The 19391-nt window shown below is 40.7% G+C and overlaps 1 protein-coding gene across 9 annotated transcripts in view; it reads right to left on the bottom strand.

Moving 5' to 3' along the window:
- Positions 1 to 455: 455 nt before the first annotated feature.
- MIA2 (MIA SH3 domain ER export factor 2) overlaps positions 456 to 19391 on the bottom strand; it is a 61379-nt gene continuing 42443 nt past the window's right edge. For 7 of the 9 annotated variants that reach the window (XM_063117834.1, XM_063117836.1, XM_063117838.1 and 4 more), the window contains 12 exons: positions 18002 to 18140; positions 15339 to 15440; positions 14313 to 14373; positions 13625 to 13660; positions 8644 to 8711; positions 7845 to 7927; positions 7227 to 7355; positions 4941 to 5099; positions 4338 to 4469; positions 3393 to 3466; positions 1868 to 2099; positions 456 to 986 (listed from right to left, as the gene is read on the bottom strand). In XM_063117834.1, coding sequence (XP_062973904.1) covers positions 826 to 986; positions 1868 to 2099; positions 3393 to 3466; positions 4338 to 4469; positions 4941 to 5099; positions 7227 to 7355; positions 7845 to 7927; positions 8644 to 8711; positions 13625 to 13660; positions 14313 to 14373; positions 15339 to 15440; positions 18002 to 18140 — 1376 coding nt within the window. In that variant the 3' untranslated portion in view covers positions 456 to 825. The remainder of the gene's footprint in view (positions 987 to 1867; positions 2100 to 3392; positions 3467 to 4337; positions 4470 to 4940; positions 5100 to 7226; positions 7356 to 7844; positions 7928 to 8643; positions 8712 to 13624; positions 13661 to 14312; positions 14374 to 15338; positions 15441 to 18001; positions 18141 to 19391) is intronic. The other 2 variants (XM_063117835.1, XM_063117842.1) reach the window with 1 other exon arrangement.

Below are 19391 nucleotides of genomic sequence, written 5' to 3'. Positions count from 1 at the left end.
AAAGCTATCAGTGGCTACTAGTCATGATTGCTATATATTTTCCCCAGTATCAGAGACAGAATGCCTCTCACTACCAGTTGCTAGGTAACATGAGCAGGAGAGTGCTATTGCACTCATGCTCTGCTTGTGGGCTTCCCATAGGCATCCAGCTGGCCATAGTAATGGGGCATTGCTTATAGGAGGATGAAGTTGTAGAGCAGTTGAAAGTCATTTTTCTAATATTATTACTAAAAGAATACATGTAAGCAGTCTTCTATTTCAGTGATACCGTGAGAGAATTGCCTTATCTCTGAAGAATTAAATAACCCAAAACATTAAATGTTACTAAGAAGAATGTGGGAGTAGTCTTCAGTATTTACAATACCAGTGGATATGCAGACCATGAGAAAGTATGGAACCTCTAAGGAATACCATGAGATTTACCTTCAAAATTGAAAGAAAAGAGGCAGGACACATTTGTTAAATAGTCAAAATACCACAAATTATTAAAATCTTTTAATATTTTTCTCACAACTGCCGTTTTCAACAAGTATTCTCTTCACATGCAATGATTTTCTATGAGACCAGATGTGTCCAAAAACAACTGAAGTAGTTACTTGGGACTAAGGTTTACATTTAATATGCAAATTTAAAATAATTTAAAAGTTGCTGCTGTACAATGATGATCAATTTATTCACAGTTAAACCATTATTTACAGAACACTCTCCTGAGAATTATTCTATTAGGCTTCAATTTGAGCAATAATAAAATGCTTACGTAACAACAGTTACTTAACAGCAAATAATTGAGTTTAGAGAAAAGGATAGAATTGCTTTAAATTAGAATCAAGTTTCTTGCTGCAATTCTTGATCTGTAGAAGAAACAGTTGATAGATGTGTTGGCTCAGCAGGCAGTTCATTTCTGTTATCAGGTGGCAGCGGCGAAAAATATCCAGGCCTTGGAGGTGGATATTGGGAAAAGGGCCTCATAGGGAGTGGAGCTCTCACTGTTTAAAGGGAATGATCAAAATCTTCTTAGCTCTTATTCAGAACAGAGATACCTTCTTACAGTCTTTATATTGGAACGGCAGGGCACACACACACTACTGAAATCAACAGCAGCTGTAACCACCAGCCATTAAGGGATGACTTTAGAAACTTTCTCAGTAACACAGTTCCACTGCACTATAACCAATTGTTGAGAAGAGGAGAGGGAACAAAGTTAAATGGCTAATGCTTCAATAATTCCCATGTTAAGCAATCACTACTACCTGTTAACTAGAGACACTATGGAAACAAGACTGTAAAAGCAGCTTCCCCCAGCCTGTGCTGGTCTACAACTGGCACCACATCCAGCCAGCATGAGTATTGGGGGGCACTGGGTCAGGGGAGTCTGCTCCAATCTATACCACTATGCTTAACTCAAGACCTTTATACCATGGAGGGTCTTAAAAGGTTTGTAAGTATTGCTCCTTCACTTGACAAGGGATGTAGAACAGCAGTCAAGACTACAGAAAACCCTGAATGATTTATAACCAGCAACTTCCTTTAACCTTTTAGGAAAGTCTTTTATAAACTGATGAAAAAAATAGCTAAAATTTAGCTTACCCTACACTAAAAATGGTTGTAATCTCCTCAGTTTTAAATTTGGAAATCATTGTATGGTCATAGTTAATACTTAGGCAGAAAGGGTTAGTTGTTACTAAATCTATAATGAAAGCAATGGACTGGGACTTGGCCTTTACTAGCTTAAGCCCCAATAATTTCAGTGGAACTTAAGATGCACATGCCCTTTCCTGCACTGTGCCTCAAGACATTGTGATTTCCGAACACTTTTCTATGAATATATTTGTTAAGAAAATATAGTTTAAGAACAACAAGTACATACTTGGCAGTAGAGGACGTGGCAGACCAGCAAAATCTCTTGGGAAATATTCACGAGGTCCATATACAGCACTAGGAGGCACTGGTAGAAATGGAGGGCCTCGTCTCACATAAGGTCCTCTTGAATCCATTGGCATTAGAGGAGCTCTAAATAAGGGGAGTGGCGGAGGCACAATTCCCGGTCCAAAGGATTCACTTTCAGGTGCAAGAGATGGATCAGACATATTGGGCATATTCTGTGAGGAAAGGACACTGGGAAAGTTAATCTTTGGAAAGAGGCTGACCCAGTTTACAGGTCATGATGGCAAATCATGGGTTATTTAACCCACATTTTGCAGGGACATTGTCACCTGTTAGCTGCTTCATTTCTGTAAACATCCTCCAGCCTGATTGGAGGCTGTGAACATGATATGCGAACCAGGACAGATGGGTGGTTTAGGGGCCAAACAACCTAGTAGTTAATCCATGCTCTTCATGCATCTTTTGTGAACCGCCCAGAGAGCTTCGGCTGTGGGGCGGTATATAAATGTAAATAAATAAATAAATAAATAATGCTCACAAATGCTTATCAGGCCAATCAGAGGATGTTTATATAAAATGGAAGTGGCTCATGTATGTAAGAGGGAAAGTCAAACAGAAGCCAAATTCAAACCAGAAATATGAGTTAACAGGAATGCAGTGGAACCAAATTCAAAGGGTACAAACTGAAATCATTTAATTAAAGGAAGACACTATGGGCAGTATCAAACATTCTGCTTAAACTAGTGATGAACCTCTAGCCTACGTGATCTTCAATGGTACACCAATACCATAAATTGGTGAGCTGGGTTTCCAAAAAAAACCCAACACCTTTCAGACCAGCTTAAGCTATTGGCATACCACTAGAGGTCACTTATGTAAGTGGACCACCAGTGTTGGAAACTGCCCTATAGGGTGGATCCCAAGTTCTCTTCTAAAAATTGAAGAGTTCCTTCCATCTACAGAAGGAACTCAAATCCAGTAGAGGGCTTCTGCTAGAAGAAGTGGAGGGACGGGTACTTCTCTCTGCGACACCCCCCAACTGTTCCAGAGGGTCCCCCAACCCTCTGGAGTAGATTTTCCAGGGCATGAAAAGGACTGCAGGGGACATGGGGAACTGGCAAAAAATGTCTTCTACCTTCTTCTAGTGGCAGGAGCATCTTGTGAGCTAAATTCAATTCTGCTAAGGGACCCTTCTACTGGAGTGTTAATTAGGATCCAAGCCAATATCATCTCTGTGCCAAAATCTAGCCCAGTCATTCTAACTACCTATTGCTTTTGTGCACTTTTATCTTTCTTGCTCTTTTTCATTGTAAATTCATTCAGTCATGGAGACCGTCAACTTAGTTAACATTTACTCTGTGTAAATATCCACAAGGTAATAAAGCTACACTAAAAGTTGTGCAAAACCAGTTTAAGACTTGCCTATTTTCAGCAAGAACGCGGCAAACAAAATTGCCCCAAATGGGATTCAATAAAAAGCATTCCCAGACTTTTGGTCAAATACTTACACTGTCAGTGGGATGATCTTTCATTCCATTTCCACTCAAGTCCATTCTCGAGTTATTTTCAGATGCTTGTCCATCTGGGTGTGGGGAAATACCCAATATGTACTTTAGCATTAAGCAGCCTCCCAAACATATTTCCTCCCAAGAACAGATGGGTGTCAAACACGATGTTTGTACACATTTATTAAACACTAGTGCCAAGTGAAAACATACTACTGCTTCTATGCACTTCAAAACATGATGTCATCCCTGGGTTAAATATCTTGGATAAAAGGATTTTTAAACATCAACTCAGGTTAAATGTATTAGATTGTATCCAATTCCACTCATCAACTGATCTTTTTATTTCACTCCTCCCCCCCCCCCACTCTCCTGCAGATCCTGCACTCCCCCAAAAAGTCTATCCAGGTTCCTCTACAGTTTTCAGGAGGTACCACACACACACACACACACAACTTTCCGGAGAGGCTTTTCAGGAGGTGCAGATGCTGTAGAGAGGCAGGAAGGGAAGCAGAAGTTTGGTTGCATGAGCTACTTTCTGATTGTGCAACCAATGAATACACCCACTCTCTTCCAAGTGTAATCCCTCCTGATGCGAGGATAAAACAATGATGTTACCTTTGGTAAGCAAAGCATACTAGTCTGATCAAAATGGGAAATGCACAGACATTTCCTAACTTCCAGCATGTCCTTCCATCTATCTACAGAATCTATCACAAATGCAGATTACAGCTGGTATTACACAGGGCAAAGAACATTAGTATCAAAATACAACAGTCATTATTGACATTATTTGATTTGTTACTAACAACAGAAAGTGCTAAAGTCTGAGGGTTTGGATTTCAACAGTTCTCTCGGTTTTAGCCTTGACAATTCTAAAGGATTACTTTTGCAGCTGATTTCATAATAGACTCCTTCATTCAGGCATATAACGGAAGCAATTCCTACCTGCTTTATCAAATGAATGCATGTTATAACTCCTTAGTTCTGCTGGTCCTGAAAGCCTTCCAGAATTTGGGGGATTGGAATAAAATCTTTCTGGTCGTCGAGGAGGAAGAGATTGCTCATTATACAGCTGACCTACCATTCAATAAAAGGTGCAATGTATTTAGAATTACTCAACAATGATTGTCAGCCACTTTTATCATGTATTGCTTATCGAATACGCAAGTTAAAATATCTATTCATTCATTCATTTCTGTACCATCCAATAGCCAAAGCTGAACATAAAAGGCAAAAGGTACCTAATCCCATTAATTAGTTAATGGAAACCTAACTTTTAACTTCCGTGTATGGAAGTCTTCTACCATCTACCCAATATGGTATTGAAAACTTGAAGTTATTAAAAACATTATAATATACCTACTGTGCTATTCTAAAGTATCATAAAACACTTGACCCCAAAACTCCTGGTGGAGAAGACTATGACCTCTCCAGAGATGCTGCAGTGGAATCCACTGCAAACTGGAGCCAGCAATATTTCATTTTGTAATTGCCATTTGAAAAATCAAATGTATGTTTTCCAAATAATGATGGACTAGGTTTAGTTACCTGCATAAGGGGGAATTATCCTGTGATCTCTGTCCCATGGAGGTGACAAAGATCCAGTGTCAGATGGTGGTCTACGGGGATCAGATAACCTATCAGAATTCATCTCTCCTCTTTCATTACCAACTTCATAGGCGCCAATGTTTCCCAGTCCTCTTGAACCTAAATGAACAAGATACAACGGATCCAATCACTTTAGACCTCCGTTGGAATAGTTCTCATCAAACCTACAAGTACCCAAACCATGATAGCCTAAAACATTGATGTCACAATAAACCATATCTTATCACGATGGGAATGAGCCGCCACGAACCTTGGGCTCACGTGCTTCCTCTCCTGGTGTAGCTACAGGAAAACTGGAAGATTTCACATGTTTTTCATTAACCGCAGCTTGTTACTTCTGAACCCAACAAATGGTGGTTAATCTTTGCTATGGTTTGTTGGAACAGCCATCTGTTTGTCGGGCTCAGACGAAACAAGATGAAGTTAATAAAAAACAGAAGCAAACCATGGCTTATAATGACATCCGAACCAGCTCAACAAGAGAGGTTGTAGAATACCCTCAGAAGCCCCTTCCTTTAGTGATGTGCAGTCTTGAGCTCTTTCCAGTAGGGGTGCAACTGCTCAGTCAGTCACAAGTACAGTAAGTACTAAGCTGCTTTGAGAAAGAATAAACATGCACTCTGAAACAAAGTCTACATTATATTCAGATTCCTCTCACAGAGCAAAGAAAGAAAGAATGTTAAAGCTTTTTCATCAACCTAATCAGTGTTGGCAACATCTTGGCAAAAACATTTTTTCCTCAGAGCCCAATCCTGTGCCACCCCACCTTCCCTGAGCAGTGTGGAGAGACCCCATCAAATGCATTTTTCCCCCTTAAATCACATTACACCCTTAAAGTAAGAAGACAGCTGAAATATTAGAGGAAGGTTGTTTTTCCTTTAGAAGAATAAGAAGACACCCCAGTTTAATCAAGTAGGGCAATTTTTCAAACCACATTAGAATGTTTTCCATTTCTAATTAACAATTCAGGCTGTTGATGTGCTTTTGAAGTATGGTTTATTCTCTTGACTTCCAAATAGTGGTTTGTGTTGGTCTGTCACTTATTCTGTTTTAGTTGTACTACTACTACTACTATTATATTTCTTACCCACCTCTCCCTCTGGATCGAGGCGGAGAACATTAAATACAAAAATATCATAAAATCCATAAAACTGATTAAAATATATAAAAAACTGATACAATATTAAAATAACAATTGGACTTCTTAAAATTCATCTGGGTAGGCATGCTGGAAGAGATCAGTCTTTATGGCTTTCTTAAACTCGGAAAGACTATTAAGTTGACGGGTCCACAGTCTGGGAGCAGCAGAAGAGAAGGTCCTCTGGGTCAGATTCTGAACACCAGCAATTTCAGAGTGTAGTTGAACTTTAAAGCCATCAAGTTGACACATTTCCTCCATTCTCTCCAACAAAAGCCAGAAGAAAAATGAAACTGCTCCTAAGAATATTCACCACATGCTGAAACCCTACTTGGTTTCTTCTGTTGCAATCAACAGCCTAAAATGCATATAGACTTATACATTCTTGCTACAAAGTGTTATGAAAGACCTACTCTTCCTTTCATCTCACTTTCTTAGCTTTGAAAGGTGCCACTCGGTTCACTTTTATTAGTCAAATGAATGAGCAGATGAATGAGCAGTATTTTTTTTAGGTAAATTAGTTTTTTAAAAAATCAAAGAAATTTGGGGGTTATGTTTTTGCCCAATGTAATGAGCTGCAGAAATGAATTAGCAAAAAAAAAAAAACACACAAAATTATTCCCTCACAAACTGGTCCTCACACATCAAATTAGAAAACAGTCAAAAGCAGGTTTTTAGCTCATCTAGAAATATAAGGATGGTTCAAAAGAACCATGAACAGAGGAAAAATACCCACGAGCACTAATGGAAGCATGGTTTTAAATCCAATTTTCTCAACAACAAAAAAGCTCGAGGAGGAGGCATAAAAGAGTCCTTCCGTGAGCAGACTTCTTCTGTATGCAGAAGGGCACTTCTGAATTGAGCCTACTGTTTAGTACAAAGAATTTTTAGAACATAAAATCCTGAAGTCATAACTGCTACTGCTTTCCTCTACTACATGCCACAGGGCATTTATGTGGATAATTTAAGCTTAAGTGTAGAAGGGTTCTTTTTAATATATTTTCACAGATCCATCACCAAGAAAGAAGGGACAGACTAAGAGGAAAGAGAATCCATAAGATTTAAGTTTTCAAATTTAAGAATTGTACCTCTTCCTCCTCCACCTGGAAGCACAGGTGAAAGTCTTAAGGGACCCTCCAATAAGGTTGGGGGGGAAAGAAAAGCTCTTGTTTCTGATGAAGGTCTGCCCATTGGTGAGGGTCCATATGGGGATTGCTCTGGAACAGTTGAAACAAAATGCTAAAATTCACAAGATTAGAATTAATGGGTGTATATATAGAATAACAGTTTGCTTTTCACCTCAGGTTCTAAGTTTAAAACTAACTTGGACACAAGAAAAATCCTTCTGTTGATTTTATTATTAGCCCTGAAATAAACCAGCTAAAGAAGCCGTTTTAAGGATTCCTCCAATATTTTTTTTTAAAATCCTTCAATTGTTTTTTTAAAAATTTTGAGAATAGAAGAGTGATTACATCGGGAAATATATATATATATATATATATATACACACACACACACACACACACACACACACACACACACATAAACACACACACACACACACTGCTACTGATGGTACAATTCAATTCAAAGCAAATGATGTCTGCATGCATAGAATGCCAGCTATGTTTTCATAAGTATTTCTGTAAATTTAGTCAGGATCTCTTTATATCACAGTAAGATGCACATTTAATAAAGGAATGTACCTCTGCCAAATGCTCCAACTGGAACATCGAGGGCATAAGGATCTTTTCCCAAAACATCGTATTTAAATTCTGCTTCTGTTAATCTAAAGGAAAGAACAAAACATTATCGTTCTCCATATATATTTTCTATAACTTTTTCAGCTGATGAAAAAGTTAAAACCAAGCCTTAATGATTAAATTAGAAGGTTCAGTTTAAATAAAATATGAATAGTCTGATCCATATAAGAACCCTGTCAATCCTACCTATTCTATCCATATTTACATTCAAGATATTCAGGAGTGTATGTTTACAATGGCCCTTGAAAAAGCGGAATTCAGTTCATACGCTAGTGTCTGAATAGTCAATGTTTGGTTACTACAAACTTAAGTTATGAGAGGAAGTTCATTTAAAGTTTTACAAACAAGTTATCCTCTAAACACATTTACAAGGAAACTGCTCTCAATGACTTCAATAAAACTAATTTATTTTCACATTAACTGTGCTTAGTATTGCAGTTTGCAGAATGATCCACATTTTTAAAGCCTTAATTCTATAAGTCAGTGTACTTGCAACAGACACACAGAATAGGTTCTTCTGATGCAGTTCGTCAGCTACTTCTCAGCTGAAATTCCATCAAAACCCATTATTATTCTTCAAGTGTACAAAGCCAGACTTTTCTCGCTTTATGATGGCCAAAAAAGTCGTAAGGATAACACATAAGTGGTAATCCTGAGTCCTGGTGCCAAATAGTGATTGAATTATTATTTAGCACATCAACAAAATCATGGTCTTTTTCAACATGAAAACTTTTATACTTACCTTTGTCTACTGTCCAAATTTTCTTTTCTTTTATCATTAAGTTGTCTTTCAGCTGCCCGGGCTGTCAGCTATAAAAAAACCCAATTCTCATCAAATGTTACCATTCTTTAAAGTATATAAAAAAATCCAGCTGAAAGTTTGTAAGCTTTTTACTTGCATCCTAGAACAGCTTTCTATTAGAAGGCCCATACATTAGTTAAGTGACCCTAAAAGTGAAGTACACACAACCAGCTCACACATGCAAGTGGATTGGGAGTAACGGTCTTATTCCAAATCTCTGCAGACTCCAATACATGCTGGAGTGCTGCACCATCAAGGACTACATGTAGGGTCAAGGTTTAAATCTGGCTTTTAATATCTTGTGATTTGCTTCCTTAATAACAAATGATCCGATCCAGTTATTACTGGCAGACAAGGGAGCTCTGAAGACCTGATGCAAGTTCCCCTGCCCATAAGAGCTTCCCCATTCATTCTGATGGAACATTCAGGCACAGCAGAGAGTCCATGCACTGAAATGAACAGGTGATTATTATTAGGCATTTATATATGCAATGATCCCTGAATAAGGCAATGATCTTTACCACATACCATTGAGTCTTCCCTGGGCATTAAAACTTAAGTCAAATTTCATAATGGATTTTAATATTAAAGATATAAATACATTCATATTTGCCAGCAGATTTTGATCTGGAAATGAAAAATGCACTAGGGAAAAAACTGGGTTTTAATTTCAGTGCACCCAGATGGTGTTGCCACTAAATGCCAGCATCCCCAACACCCACAAGCTGCATGGCAAAAGTGCCACTGCTGCTGGCAAAAATAATAGACCAAGGTCTATCAGGATTCATAGAGGAGGCGGAGTCCAAAATAGTGATTGTAGTGGAAGCCATCAATGCTAGTTGGGACATTCTCCCTTCACTTCTGGTTTCACACTACCGTGCTAATTGAGCTGTGGGGAGAAGTCTTTAGATTCCATTTGTGTGAATCCCTTGATATAAGTGGAGTGCCCTATAATGGTGGGATGACTGGGAGGCAGTATTTTTTTGTTTTGACTGAAAGATCACAAAACCAATATTTTGTTTCACTGACAGCAAAGTTATCACAGGACAGACTGTTTAACCGTTAGATAAAGTCAGCGGAGAACAGCCAAAATATTTATTAAAATGGCACTGAAACAAGGCCAGGACAGATATGTAAAGCCAAACATTTTAAGAGTGCCTCTAGCTTGAAGGATTTATTTTTACAAGAAGAGACAGATTGTTACTGCGAAAGAATGATTCGGAAAGGCATGATTCAGAGGGGAAAGTGTATAGCAGTCTTACCCAACCTGCTGCCCTCTCAATGTGTTACACTGCAACTCCCATAGTTTCCACGGCCGTGTCAGCTGGGAATAATGGGTGTTGCAGTCCAACCCATCTGGAGGGTGCCAGGATGGGTGAGGCTCAAAGATTAGCAAAAACTCTTCAGTGTGCCTATTATGCGGCAGTGAGGTCGGCCAAAAAAATTCCTACTTTGCATCTCTTATCTCATCCTCGAAATGTCGCCCAGCAGAATTATTCTGAGTGGTTGAGAGCCTCTTGGGACGAGGCTCAGGTTTAGAGAAACCAGGATTGGTCATCTGCTGTAATAAATTTGCTAGGTACTTCAAGGAGAATGTTGCTCGTATTGGCTCAGAACCTGATACCACAGTTACTGCAGAGCCTGGGGAGGTGTCCAGTGCCCTGTCTGGTCATGTTTCGTGGGATCATTTCCAGTTGCTGCAGCCTGATGTTGTGGACAAGATGCTTGAATCAGTCTGTCCCACCACTTGTAAGCTTGACACTTGCCCATCTTGGCTTATACGATCTGGAAGAGGTAGATTGATTGGGTGGGTCCAGGGGGTGGTAAATGCCTCCCTCTGTCAGGGGGTGGTGCCTGCTGCCTTGAAAGAGGCTGTAGTGCACCCTCTTCTGAAGAGGCCCTCCCTGGACCCAGAGGTATGTGAGAACTATCGCCCCATCGCTAATATCCCCTTTGGGGGCAAGGTTCTTCAGCATGTGGTGGCAGGGCAGCTTCAGACGTTCTGGGAAGAAATGGATTATCTGGACCCATTTCAGTCTGGTTTCAGGCCAGGGCATGGCACTGAAAATGCCTTGGTTGCTCTGACCGATGACCTACTCCAGGTGAAAGACAGGAGGAGTGCTACCCTGTTGATTTTCCTGGATCTCGGGGTGGCTTTTGATACCATTGATCATGGTATCTTACTGGATCGGCTCTGTGATATGGGAGTAGGAGGCACTGTGTTACGGTGGTTCCGCTCCTACTTGCAGGGCTGATTCCAGAGAGTGGAACTGGGGGATTTTTGTTCCACCCCATGGCTATTGAGCTGTGGGGTCTATAGGGCTCTATTCTATCCCCCATGCTATTCAACATCTATATGAAGCTGCTGGGAGAGGTCATTAGAGGTTTTAGGGTTGAGTGCCATCAGTATACTGATGATACTCAGCTCTATTTCTTCTTGTCATTGGAGTCAGCTGGGGTGGTGAAAGTGCTAGACCAGTGCCTAGATGCTGTAATGGGCTGGATGAGGGCTTATAAACTGAAGCCACCCCAGGCCTTGAGGGCAGAAGCTTGCAGGGCACGGCCATAGGAGAAGGTCATGGCCCATGGCCTGTGCAGGGGGCACATATAACGATTGTTGTCCTAGTTACTCTTATTTGTAGCACTTCCGCTGGCTTGTGGCAAGCTCGCGGTGGGTATGTTATTGTTTTACCTGTTTGCGAATGGCCCAGGCGGCTAATATGCAATATATATATATATATATATATATTAAACTGAAGCTGAATCCTGATAAGATGGAAGCTCTGTTGGTTGGTGGTTCCTGAGTCCGGGAATTGGGTAAGCAACCTGCTCTCGATGGGGTTGCACCCCCTCTGAAGGAGCAGGTGTGTAGCTTAGGAGTACTGCTAGATCCATCCTTGTCACCGGAGGCCCAGGTGGACTCTGTGGCCCGGAATACTCGGCTGATCCGCCAGCTACAGCCTTTCCTGAACAGGGATAACCTAGCCGCAGTAGTCCATGCGCTGGTAACTTCCCGATTAGACTACTGCAATGCACTCTATGTGGGGCTGCCCTTGAAGACAACTCAGAAGTTGCAGCTACTGCAAAATGCAGCAGTTAGACTGCTGACTGAGACATCTCATAGAGACCATATAACAGCAGTCTTAAATTATTATTATTTATTTATTTATATAGCACCATCAATGTACATGGTGCTGTACAGAGTTAAAGGAATTGCACTAGCTGCTAATACGTTTCCGGTCAGAATTCAAGGTGTTGGTAATGATGTTTAAAACCCTAAACAGCTTGGGACCTCGATACTTGAGCACCTCTCCCTAGATCTGCCTGCCCAAGACCTGAGATCTGTCGGAGGAGCACTTCTCCATGCCCCACCTATGTGAGACATATGCTATGGTGGGACATGGGAGAGGGCTTTCTCTGTGGTGGCACCCCAGCTGTGGAATGCCTTCCTCCTGGAGGCCTCCCAGAGACCGGTGCTGACACTGGCTTCATTTCAGTGCCAGATTAAGACATGGCTTTTTAACAAAGCCTTCGATGGCTAAATCCACCAGTCTGCACACTGTCTTGTTTTAATTGGATTTTACTGCTTTAAAATTTCATATTGGTTTTAATATATTAATGGTTTAATTTGTTTAGAATTGTAAATTTATTGTTCTATTTTATATGTATGATCTTATCTGTATACCGCCCTGAGATCCCCGTGACATAGAGCGGGATATAAATGTTTTAATAAATTAAGTAAATGCATACATACAAATGCAGCTGGACAACCATCTGTCAGGGATGCTTTAGGGTGGATTCCTGCATTGAGCAGGGGGTTGGACTCGATGGCCTTGTAGGCCCCTTCCAACTCTGCTATTCTATGATTCTATACATACATACATAAGTAGCATCCACGGGAGCTTCCTGCTTTTAAGCCTGCCTTCTGCCATAAGCTTGCACTCTTTTAGGAACATAACAAGAGCTGGGTTGGATCAGATTAAGGTCCATCTAGACCTGCATTCTGTTCACATCACACAATGGCCAACCAGCTGTCGACAGGAAACCCACTAGCAAGTTGTGAGTCCAACAGCATCCTCCCACTCATGTTCCCCAGCAACTGGTACATAGGCTTACTGCCTCTGATACTAGAGGTAGCATATAGCCATCATGACTAGTAGCCATTGATAGCCATCTCCAGGAATTTGTATAACTCCCTTTTAAAGCTATCCAAATAGTGACCATCACAACTTCTTGTGGCAGTGAATTCCACAGTTTCACTATGTGCTGTGTGAAGAAGTTCTGAAGTAGAGCTATCTAGATATAGCCCTTTTTTGTCTGGGCAAATTTGTACCAGCACTAAATTAATAGGACCAATCTTATGGCCCTACAGCTTTGCACTAAGGGCTGCAAGAAGCCTTGTTCAAGCTCCATTCTCACTCTGCCTTGGAAGAGTTCCTTCTGAAGTGCCACTGAACAGCACATACAGCACTGTAGCTGATCCTAAGCCCTGCTACCCAAGTGCAGTAGAGCAACAGCACCAGACTTTTAGAGACAGTTTTGTCAGATGAAAGAAATTGAGATATGCTTATTCGAAAACAGCAAGTCAAAAGTGATTCTGCAAATAAAGCAAGTTCTAATGTTTTTGGCAAACAATTCAGATCACAATCTAGAGAGGTTGTCAGTATATCCATGTGCACACCTGGATTTGCAGCAACTCCCACAGGCTGATTCCAAATAGACCTCAGTTCCTTTAGCATAAGGGCTAAACATGGAGTTTAAAGAAATGGTTTGACAGTTGTTTGGGGACATCAGCAGTGCAGTTCAGAAAAATCCAGATGTTGCACACACAGATGTGCACTTTCCCCTCTTAAAAGCAGCTTACAATGGTGAACATTATACTTTTCAGATTGCTAGAAGGGTTTTCGTGTTTGCAACTTACCCAATTATCATGAGCTTTCTTCTCATGTGACATAATCTATTAAAGAGAATTACTCATTAGTTCAGGGACACAGAACTCAAATCAATGGTAAGTTAAATACAAAACAGCATAGTGTCACATTATTTATTATTTTCATTTATATCCCGCCCTGCATAAAAACAACAACAAAAGGAAACAGGGTCATTTCACTCTTGTCTCTGTGCCTTCTTTTCAGTAATCTCTCTGCTTTTCCTTTTCCACTCCATAGTTCTACCTCTGATGCACCCCACTAAATAAACCTCCATCTGATCCCCCTTTTCTTCTTTTTCCCCACTCCAAAGGTCTCTGAATTCCACATTGCTCCTTTCCCCATCCCATAATTTTTTTTGCTTGCTCTTCTCTCTGCAAGCTTCTATTTCACTCCTCCACATATTTTTTGTTTCTTCACCCAATTCTTATCTCTATTCCTCCTTTAATCAACAATAGCGCACAAGGTTTTTTCTTTCCTAGCAATTCACACCCCTGAATAGTGCTACAATGCCTAAGATTAACTACTTTGAAGTTAATCCAACTGAAATCAACAGGAGGACACGTTGTATAGCAGTGTAATTTCAAACTGGCAATCTTTCCAACACTGCAAATCAAGTGTAACATCCCATGGTACGTGAAGTACCAATTAAGAAAACAATATATATATATATATACACACCTGGTTCTGGTAAGAGCGAACAGTTCTTTCCAGTTCTTCTTCTAGATCTTTAGCCCGTTGCCTGTAATGGAATTATTTCATATCAAGGATAATTTTGCACAACCAGATAATACTATCACCAAGGTCTATCAAGAAACTTCAACAGTAAATCAGTTGATATTTTTTAAACAAAATCTAATCTAATGTCAAGGCTTTACTGAAGTAGAAGGCAGAGAACACCAGTCACATGAGAGATCAATTGACGTAGATTAAGAGCTGCCTTCTGGAATCCCTTTTCCATTCGTCACCCTGCCTTCAAAACCCTGTTAAGACAGGACTGGAACTGGATGGGGTCTTTTTCAGCGCAAGCTGAACAGTCTGCTTTGACTGACCTACCGCTGCCTGTGGAACGAGTGAGAGGAGTAACCCATCTCTAGTATCTGGCACACTGACAGGGAGGCAACATACTCAGCCTGTCTGCAGACAGTCAAAACCCACAAGCTGCTAAGCTACTTAGAATCATAGAATAGTAGAATTGGAAGGGGCCTATAAGGCCATCGAGTCCAACCCCCTGCTCAAGCCTTGAGTCTCCACGCACCTAATAGGACTTTGCTAGTTCCATCTCCCAACTGCAGTTCCCTATGCACACACACACACACAAGCAGCTCCTTAAGAGTTGAGGGACCCTCTAGAATGGTGTGGGAGATGACACAAGGATGAGGAAAAATTGCCAGAATTTGGGGGTAGGGGGGCTGCTTTGCATGAGCAGAAAAGCTTTTGCACCCATGTAAGACACCTTTGGATCCAAACTTCTGGTTTACTAGGCAACCTCATTGTTCCTTGGGTGAGTATACTTCTCCCCCTTCCCACAACACTACTGAAAGGGGCTTTAGGATGGGGCAACATTGGCTTGCTGATTGGAGGTACTGCTTCAAGTGCTCCCTGCCCTATCCTCTGAGATTTCTAATGGTTCAAGTTGTTCAGTGTGATTCTCTGTTGAATTTCTTGCATTCAACAAAGGGAACTACCAATGTTCATCACCATTACCGATAAGCATTCAATTCTTCAGCAGCATGATTAATCTTCTCATCAACTTTGGAAAGCTTTTCTTCTTTCTGCAAACGCTCCTTTTCTTCCACAGTTAATTTCCTTTAATTAAAAAAAACGTTATTAGCCACGTCAACTGTATTCCAGGTTTTTTTTTTTTAAGGAAGCTATCATCAGAAAAGCCTGAAGCTATTTTTTTTTTACAAAACACACTGAAATTTATAATATTTTATATTTGTCCATATAGTATGATCATTAACTGAATAGAGTAGATAAAAAATCTGCAATCCTGTCCATCTTACTTGGGAGTCAGGCCCACTAAACTCAGTAGGGCTTCTGAATAAATAGGCATAAGGCAGGGCTATAAAAGAACTTGTTGAATACTCTCCTTGAAGAATGCATTATTGCAATGCTAACTCTGAAAAAGAGTTTATGCGCTGGCATAGGCTTATACACACATCCACTAACTATGGTGATTGGGACTGAATCCAGAGCATCCATCACTTGCTCTCTCTGCCTCCAAGAAGCAGAAGAACTTGACAGCACAATGCTTCTGTTGGACAGGGGGATATATGAATGCAGCTAACTGCTAATTACACATGCATACAACTAACCAATGACGAAGGTCTGTGGATAAGGGCTCTTTACTTACGCAAGGCTACCCTGTGGCCCAGTTCACATGTTACTGTTACCCAGTGTTTAAACAAACTATAGGTAGCCATTAACAAGCAGGAACAAGCAAACTAGCTGCTGACTGGGTTGTTTTTGTGACATCCGATCCCGGAATTGGAGGCTGCTAGAGAAAAAACAGCCCAGACCTGAAGCCCAAGAACAAACCATGGGTTACAGGTCTCAGTAGTTCTTCCCCCAAAGCCCTCTAATTCTGGCTTCAAAAATCATGAAAACAACCCAGGGATAGAGCATCCTTAGGTTGTTCAACTCAGTTGGAGCAATCAACTGTCAGTACACACTCTTGCTCCCGCTTCACAATAACAACAACAACAATTCTTAGCTGCCTCTCCCTCTGAATCGAAGCGGGAAACAACATTAAATACAACACTACATAAAACTGGTTAAAAGAGCATATAATAATAATACTGTCAATGTAAGTATAATTTCGCTGAATAGCAAGTTCCTAACTATAACAACCCAGAATTAACAAACAGGGATCTGGTTCACACATAATGACAGCCCGTTGGTTAAACATCCCATGCACGAGCAGAAGAGAGCCAAGTGCACGGCCTCCGACACATCCACCACTTCTGCTTTTACTCAGCAACCCATGATCTGCCTGTTTGTAGGCTGCTGAGCTAGAGTACTCGGTTGTTGGTTATTGGGCCTGTTCAGACAACACACTAAGCTATGTGTAGCTCGCTCACCCTTTTGCAGCAAGTGGTTAGTGTACATGTTTAAACTGTGGTTATGTAGCCACTATGGTTAGGAATGGTTCACACAACATGCTAAGATACAATTCACATGACACCCTAAGCCATAATGTTTAGCTCAAAATGGCTTAGCAGGGTCACTGAGTAGAAGTGCCTGTTCCCTCTCACTTGTCCCTGACAGCCCATCGGTTGTTTAACCCATGGGCTGTCTTTGGCTCAGTTCACAGAACACTTTTCTCAACAGTGGTGTAACAACTCCAATGTGGAGTTGTTACACCACCATTGAGAAAAGTGTCGTCTGGAGGAAAACTCCACTCCACGGTGGATTTATTTTTTTTTAAACACCCTACGCTGAATCTCCACACTTGCAGAGGACAGTTTCTGCACAACCATTGTGTTACATGTTGTCTGGAGTGCACTGTGGAGTTCCAGTGGAGTGGAGTTTCCCAGTGGACCTAGAGTTCCCTAGCAAGAGTGGTGAAAGAGAGAGTGCTGCTCTAAGAGAGCTGCTGGGATTGTTTTTTTGCAGCGATGGCTGATGAGATACCACTGGGAGGACTGGGGGAAGAGAGAGGGCAGATGAACTGCCAATCAAACACTGTGTTGACTTTTACTGCACTCCATGGGAGCCCACAATCACACAATGGTGGAGTTGGAACATGCTGTGTGGTGAGTACCCTCTATAAACTGCACCATTGAGTGGAGTTTTCCAATGAGTAAAGAAGTGTTGTGTGAACTGAGCCATTACATGCGAACTGGCCCAGTGGGTTGTTTTTGATATGTGAAGTGGATCAATGAGTCCAAGCTCAGGTAGGATTTGATTACAGAACTCCCAGATCCAAGTTCAATCCTTTATCCACCAGACTAGATTGCACCCATTCTCAAATTAAGTATGTTTCTTACTTAAAAGAAAAATTCAAGCAGCCAAACACAATTGATAGTAAGTAAAGATTTGAAAATATTATCTTTCTCTTGAAAATATCTGATAGGAAAAAAGAGGTTTGGTAGTAAGGTCCCAGTACCAACACAAGCGTATAAAGTAGTGAGGTTATCTTGCAGACCCAGGTTACATATAAATTAATGTCTAAACAGTAAAGTCTAAATAGAAAGATTCAATTACAGCTTCCAGCATACCCCACTACGGCATACATATTCAAAATGGTGGCTAGTGCACGTCTCAGAGCCCACAGATGAATTAACCCATGGCTCCTTATGATATGCAAACTAATCCACTGGAAAATAACATTCATTAAGCAATTAAGCCACTCTTATAAATACCTGTGAAGATTCATTTCATTTTCTTGATAAAGCTCTGTCATGACTTTAAGCTTTTGCTGAAGCTTTTGAACTTCACTTTCAAAGTTTGTATTTTCAGACTGCAACATGAGGTGTTCCTTTTGTAGACTTTCAATGCGTTCTGTCAAAAATGGAGGATGAATTACATGTAACCGATACTTTAAAGGCATTCGGTGAAAAGAATCAAGTTGAAAACTAAACATAGTATCTGATTCTAATGCTGAAACGAAACAGATTTCTGAAAATGTTCAGGGTAGACTTAAAATTCCACAATGCTCCTATATGATTCCAGAGAGCTTTTTTGTTTTTTGGGTTTTATTTACAGTCGTGTGAAAAAGAAAGTACACCCTCTTGGAATTGTATGATTTTACATATCAGGACATAATAACAATCATCTGTTCCTTAGCAGGTCTAAAATTTACATAAATACAACCTCAGATGAACAACAACACATGACATATTACACCGTGTCATGATTTATTTAACAGAAATAAAGCCAAAATGGAGAAGTCATGTGTGAAAAAGTAAGTACACCTTATGATTCAATAGCTTGTAGAACCACCTTTAGCAGCAATAACTTGAAGTAATTGTTTTCTGTATGACTTTATCAGTCTCTTACAACGTTGTGGAGGAATTTTGGCCCACTCTTCTTTACAACGTTGCTTCAGTTCATTGAGGTTTGAGGGCATTTGTTTATGCACAGCTCTCTTAAGGTCCCGCCACACCATTTCAATCGGGTTGAGGTCTGGACTTTGACTGGGCCATTGTAACACCTTGATTCTTTCTTTTTCAGCCATTCTGTTGTAGATTTGTTGGTGTGCTTGGGATCATTGTCCTGTTGCATGACCCAATTTCAGCCGAGCTTTAGCTGTCGGACAGATGGCCTCACATTTGGTATACAGAGGAGTTCATGGTCGACTCAATGACTGCAAGGTTCCCAGGTCCTGTGGCTGCAAAACAAGCCCAAATCATCATCCCTCCACCACCGTGCTTGACTGTTGGTATGGGGTGTTTGTGCTGATATGCTGTGTTGGGTTTTCGCCAAACATGGCGCTGTGCATTATGGCCAAACATCTCCACTTTGGTCTCGTCTGTCCAAAGGACATTGTTCCAGAAGTCTTGTGGTTTGTTCAGATGCAACTTTGCAAACCTAAGCCGTGCTGCCACGTTCTTTTTAGAGAGAAAAGGCTTTCTCCTGGCAACCCTTCCAAACAAACCATACTTGTTCAGTCTTTTTCTAATTGTACTGTCATGAACTTTAACATTTAACATGCTCACTGACGCCTATAAAGTCTGAGATGTAACTCTTGGTTTTTTTGCAATTTCTCTGAACATTGCACGGTCTGACCTTGGAGTGATTTTGCTGGGACAT

This window comes from Elgaria multicarinata, chromosome 2, assembly GCF_023053635.1.
Source record: "Elgaria multicarinata webbii isolate HBS135686 ecotype San Diego chromosome 2, rElgMul1.1.pri, whole genome shotgun sequence".
Classification (NCBI taxonomy): Eukaryota; Metazoa; Chordata; class Lepidosauria; order Squamata; family Anguidae; genus Elgaria; species Elgaria multicarinata.
This window is presented reverse-complemented; position numbering and strand designations above follow the sequence as displayed.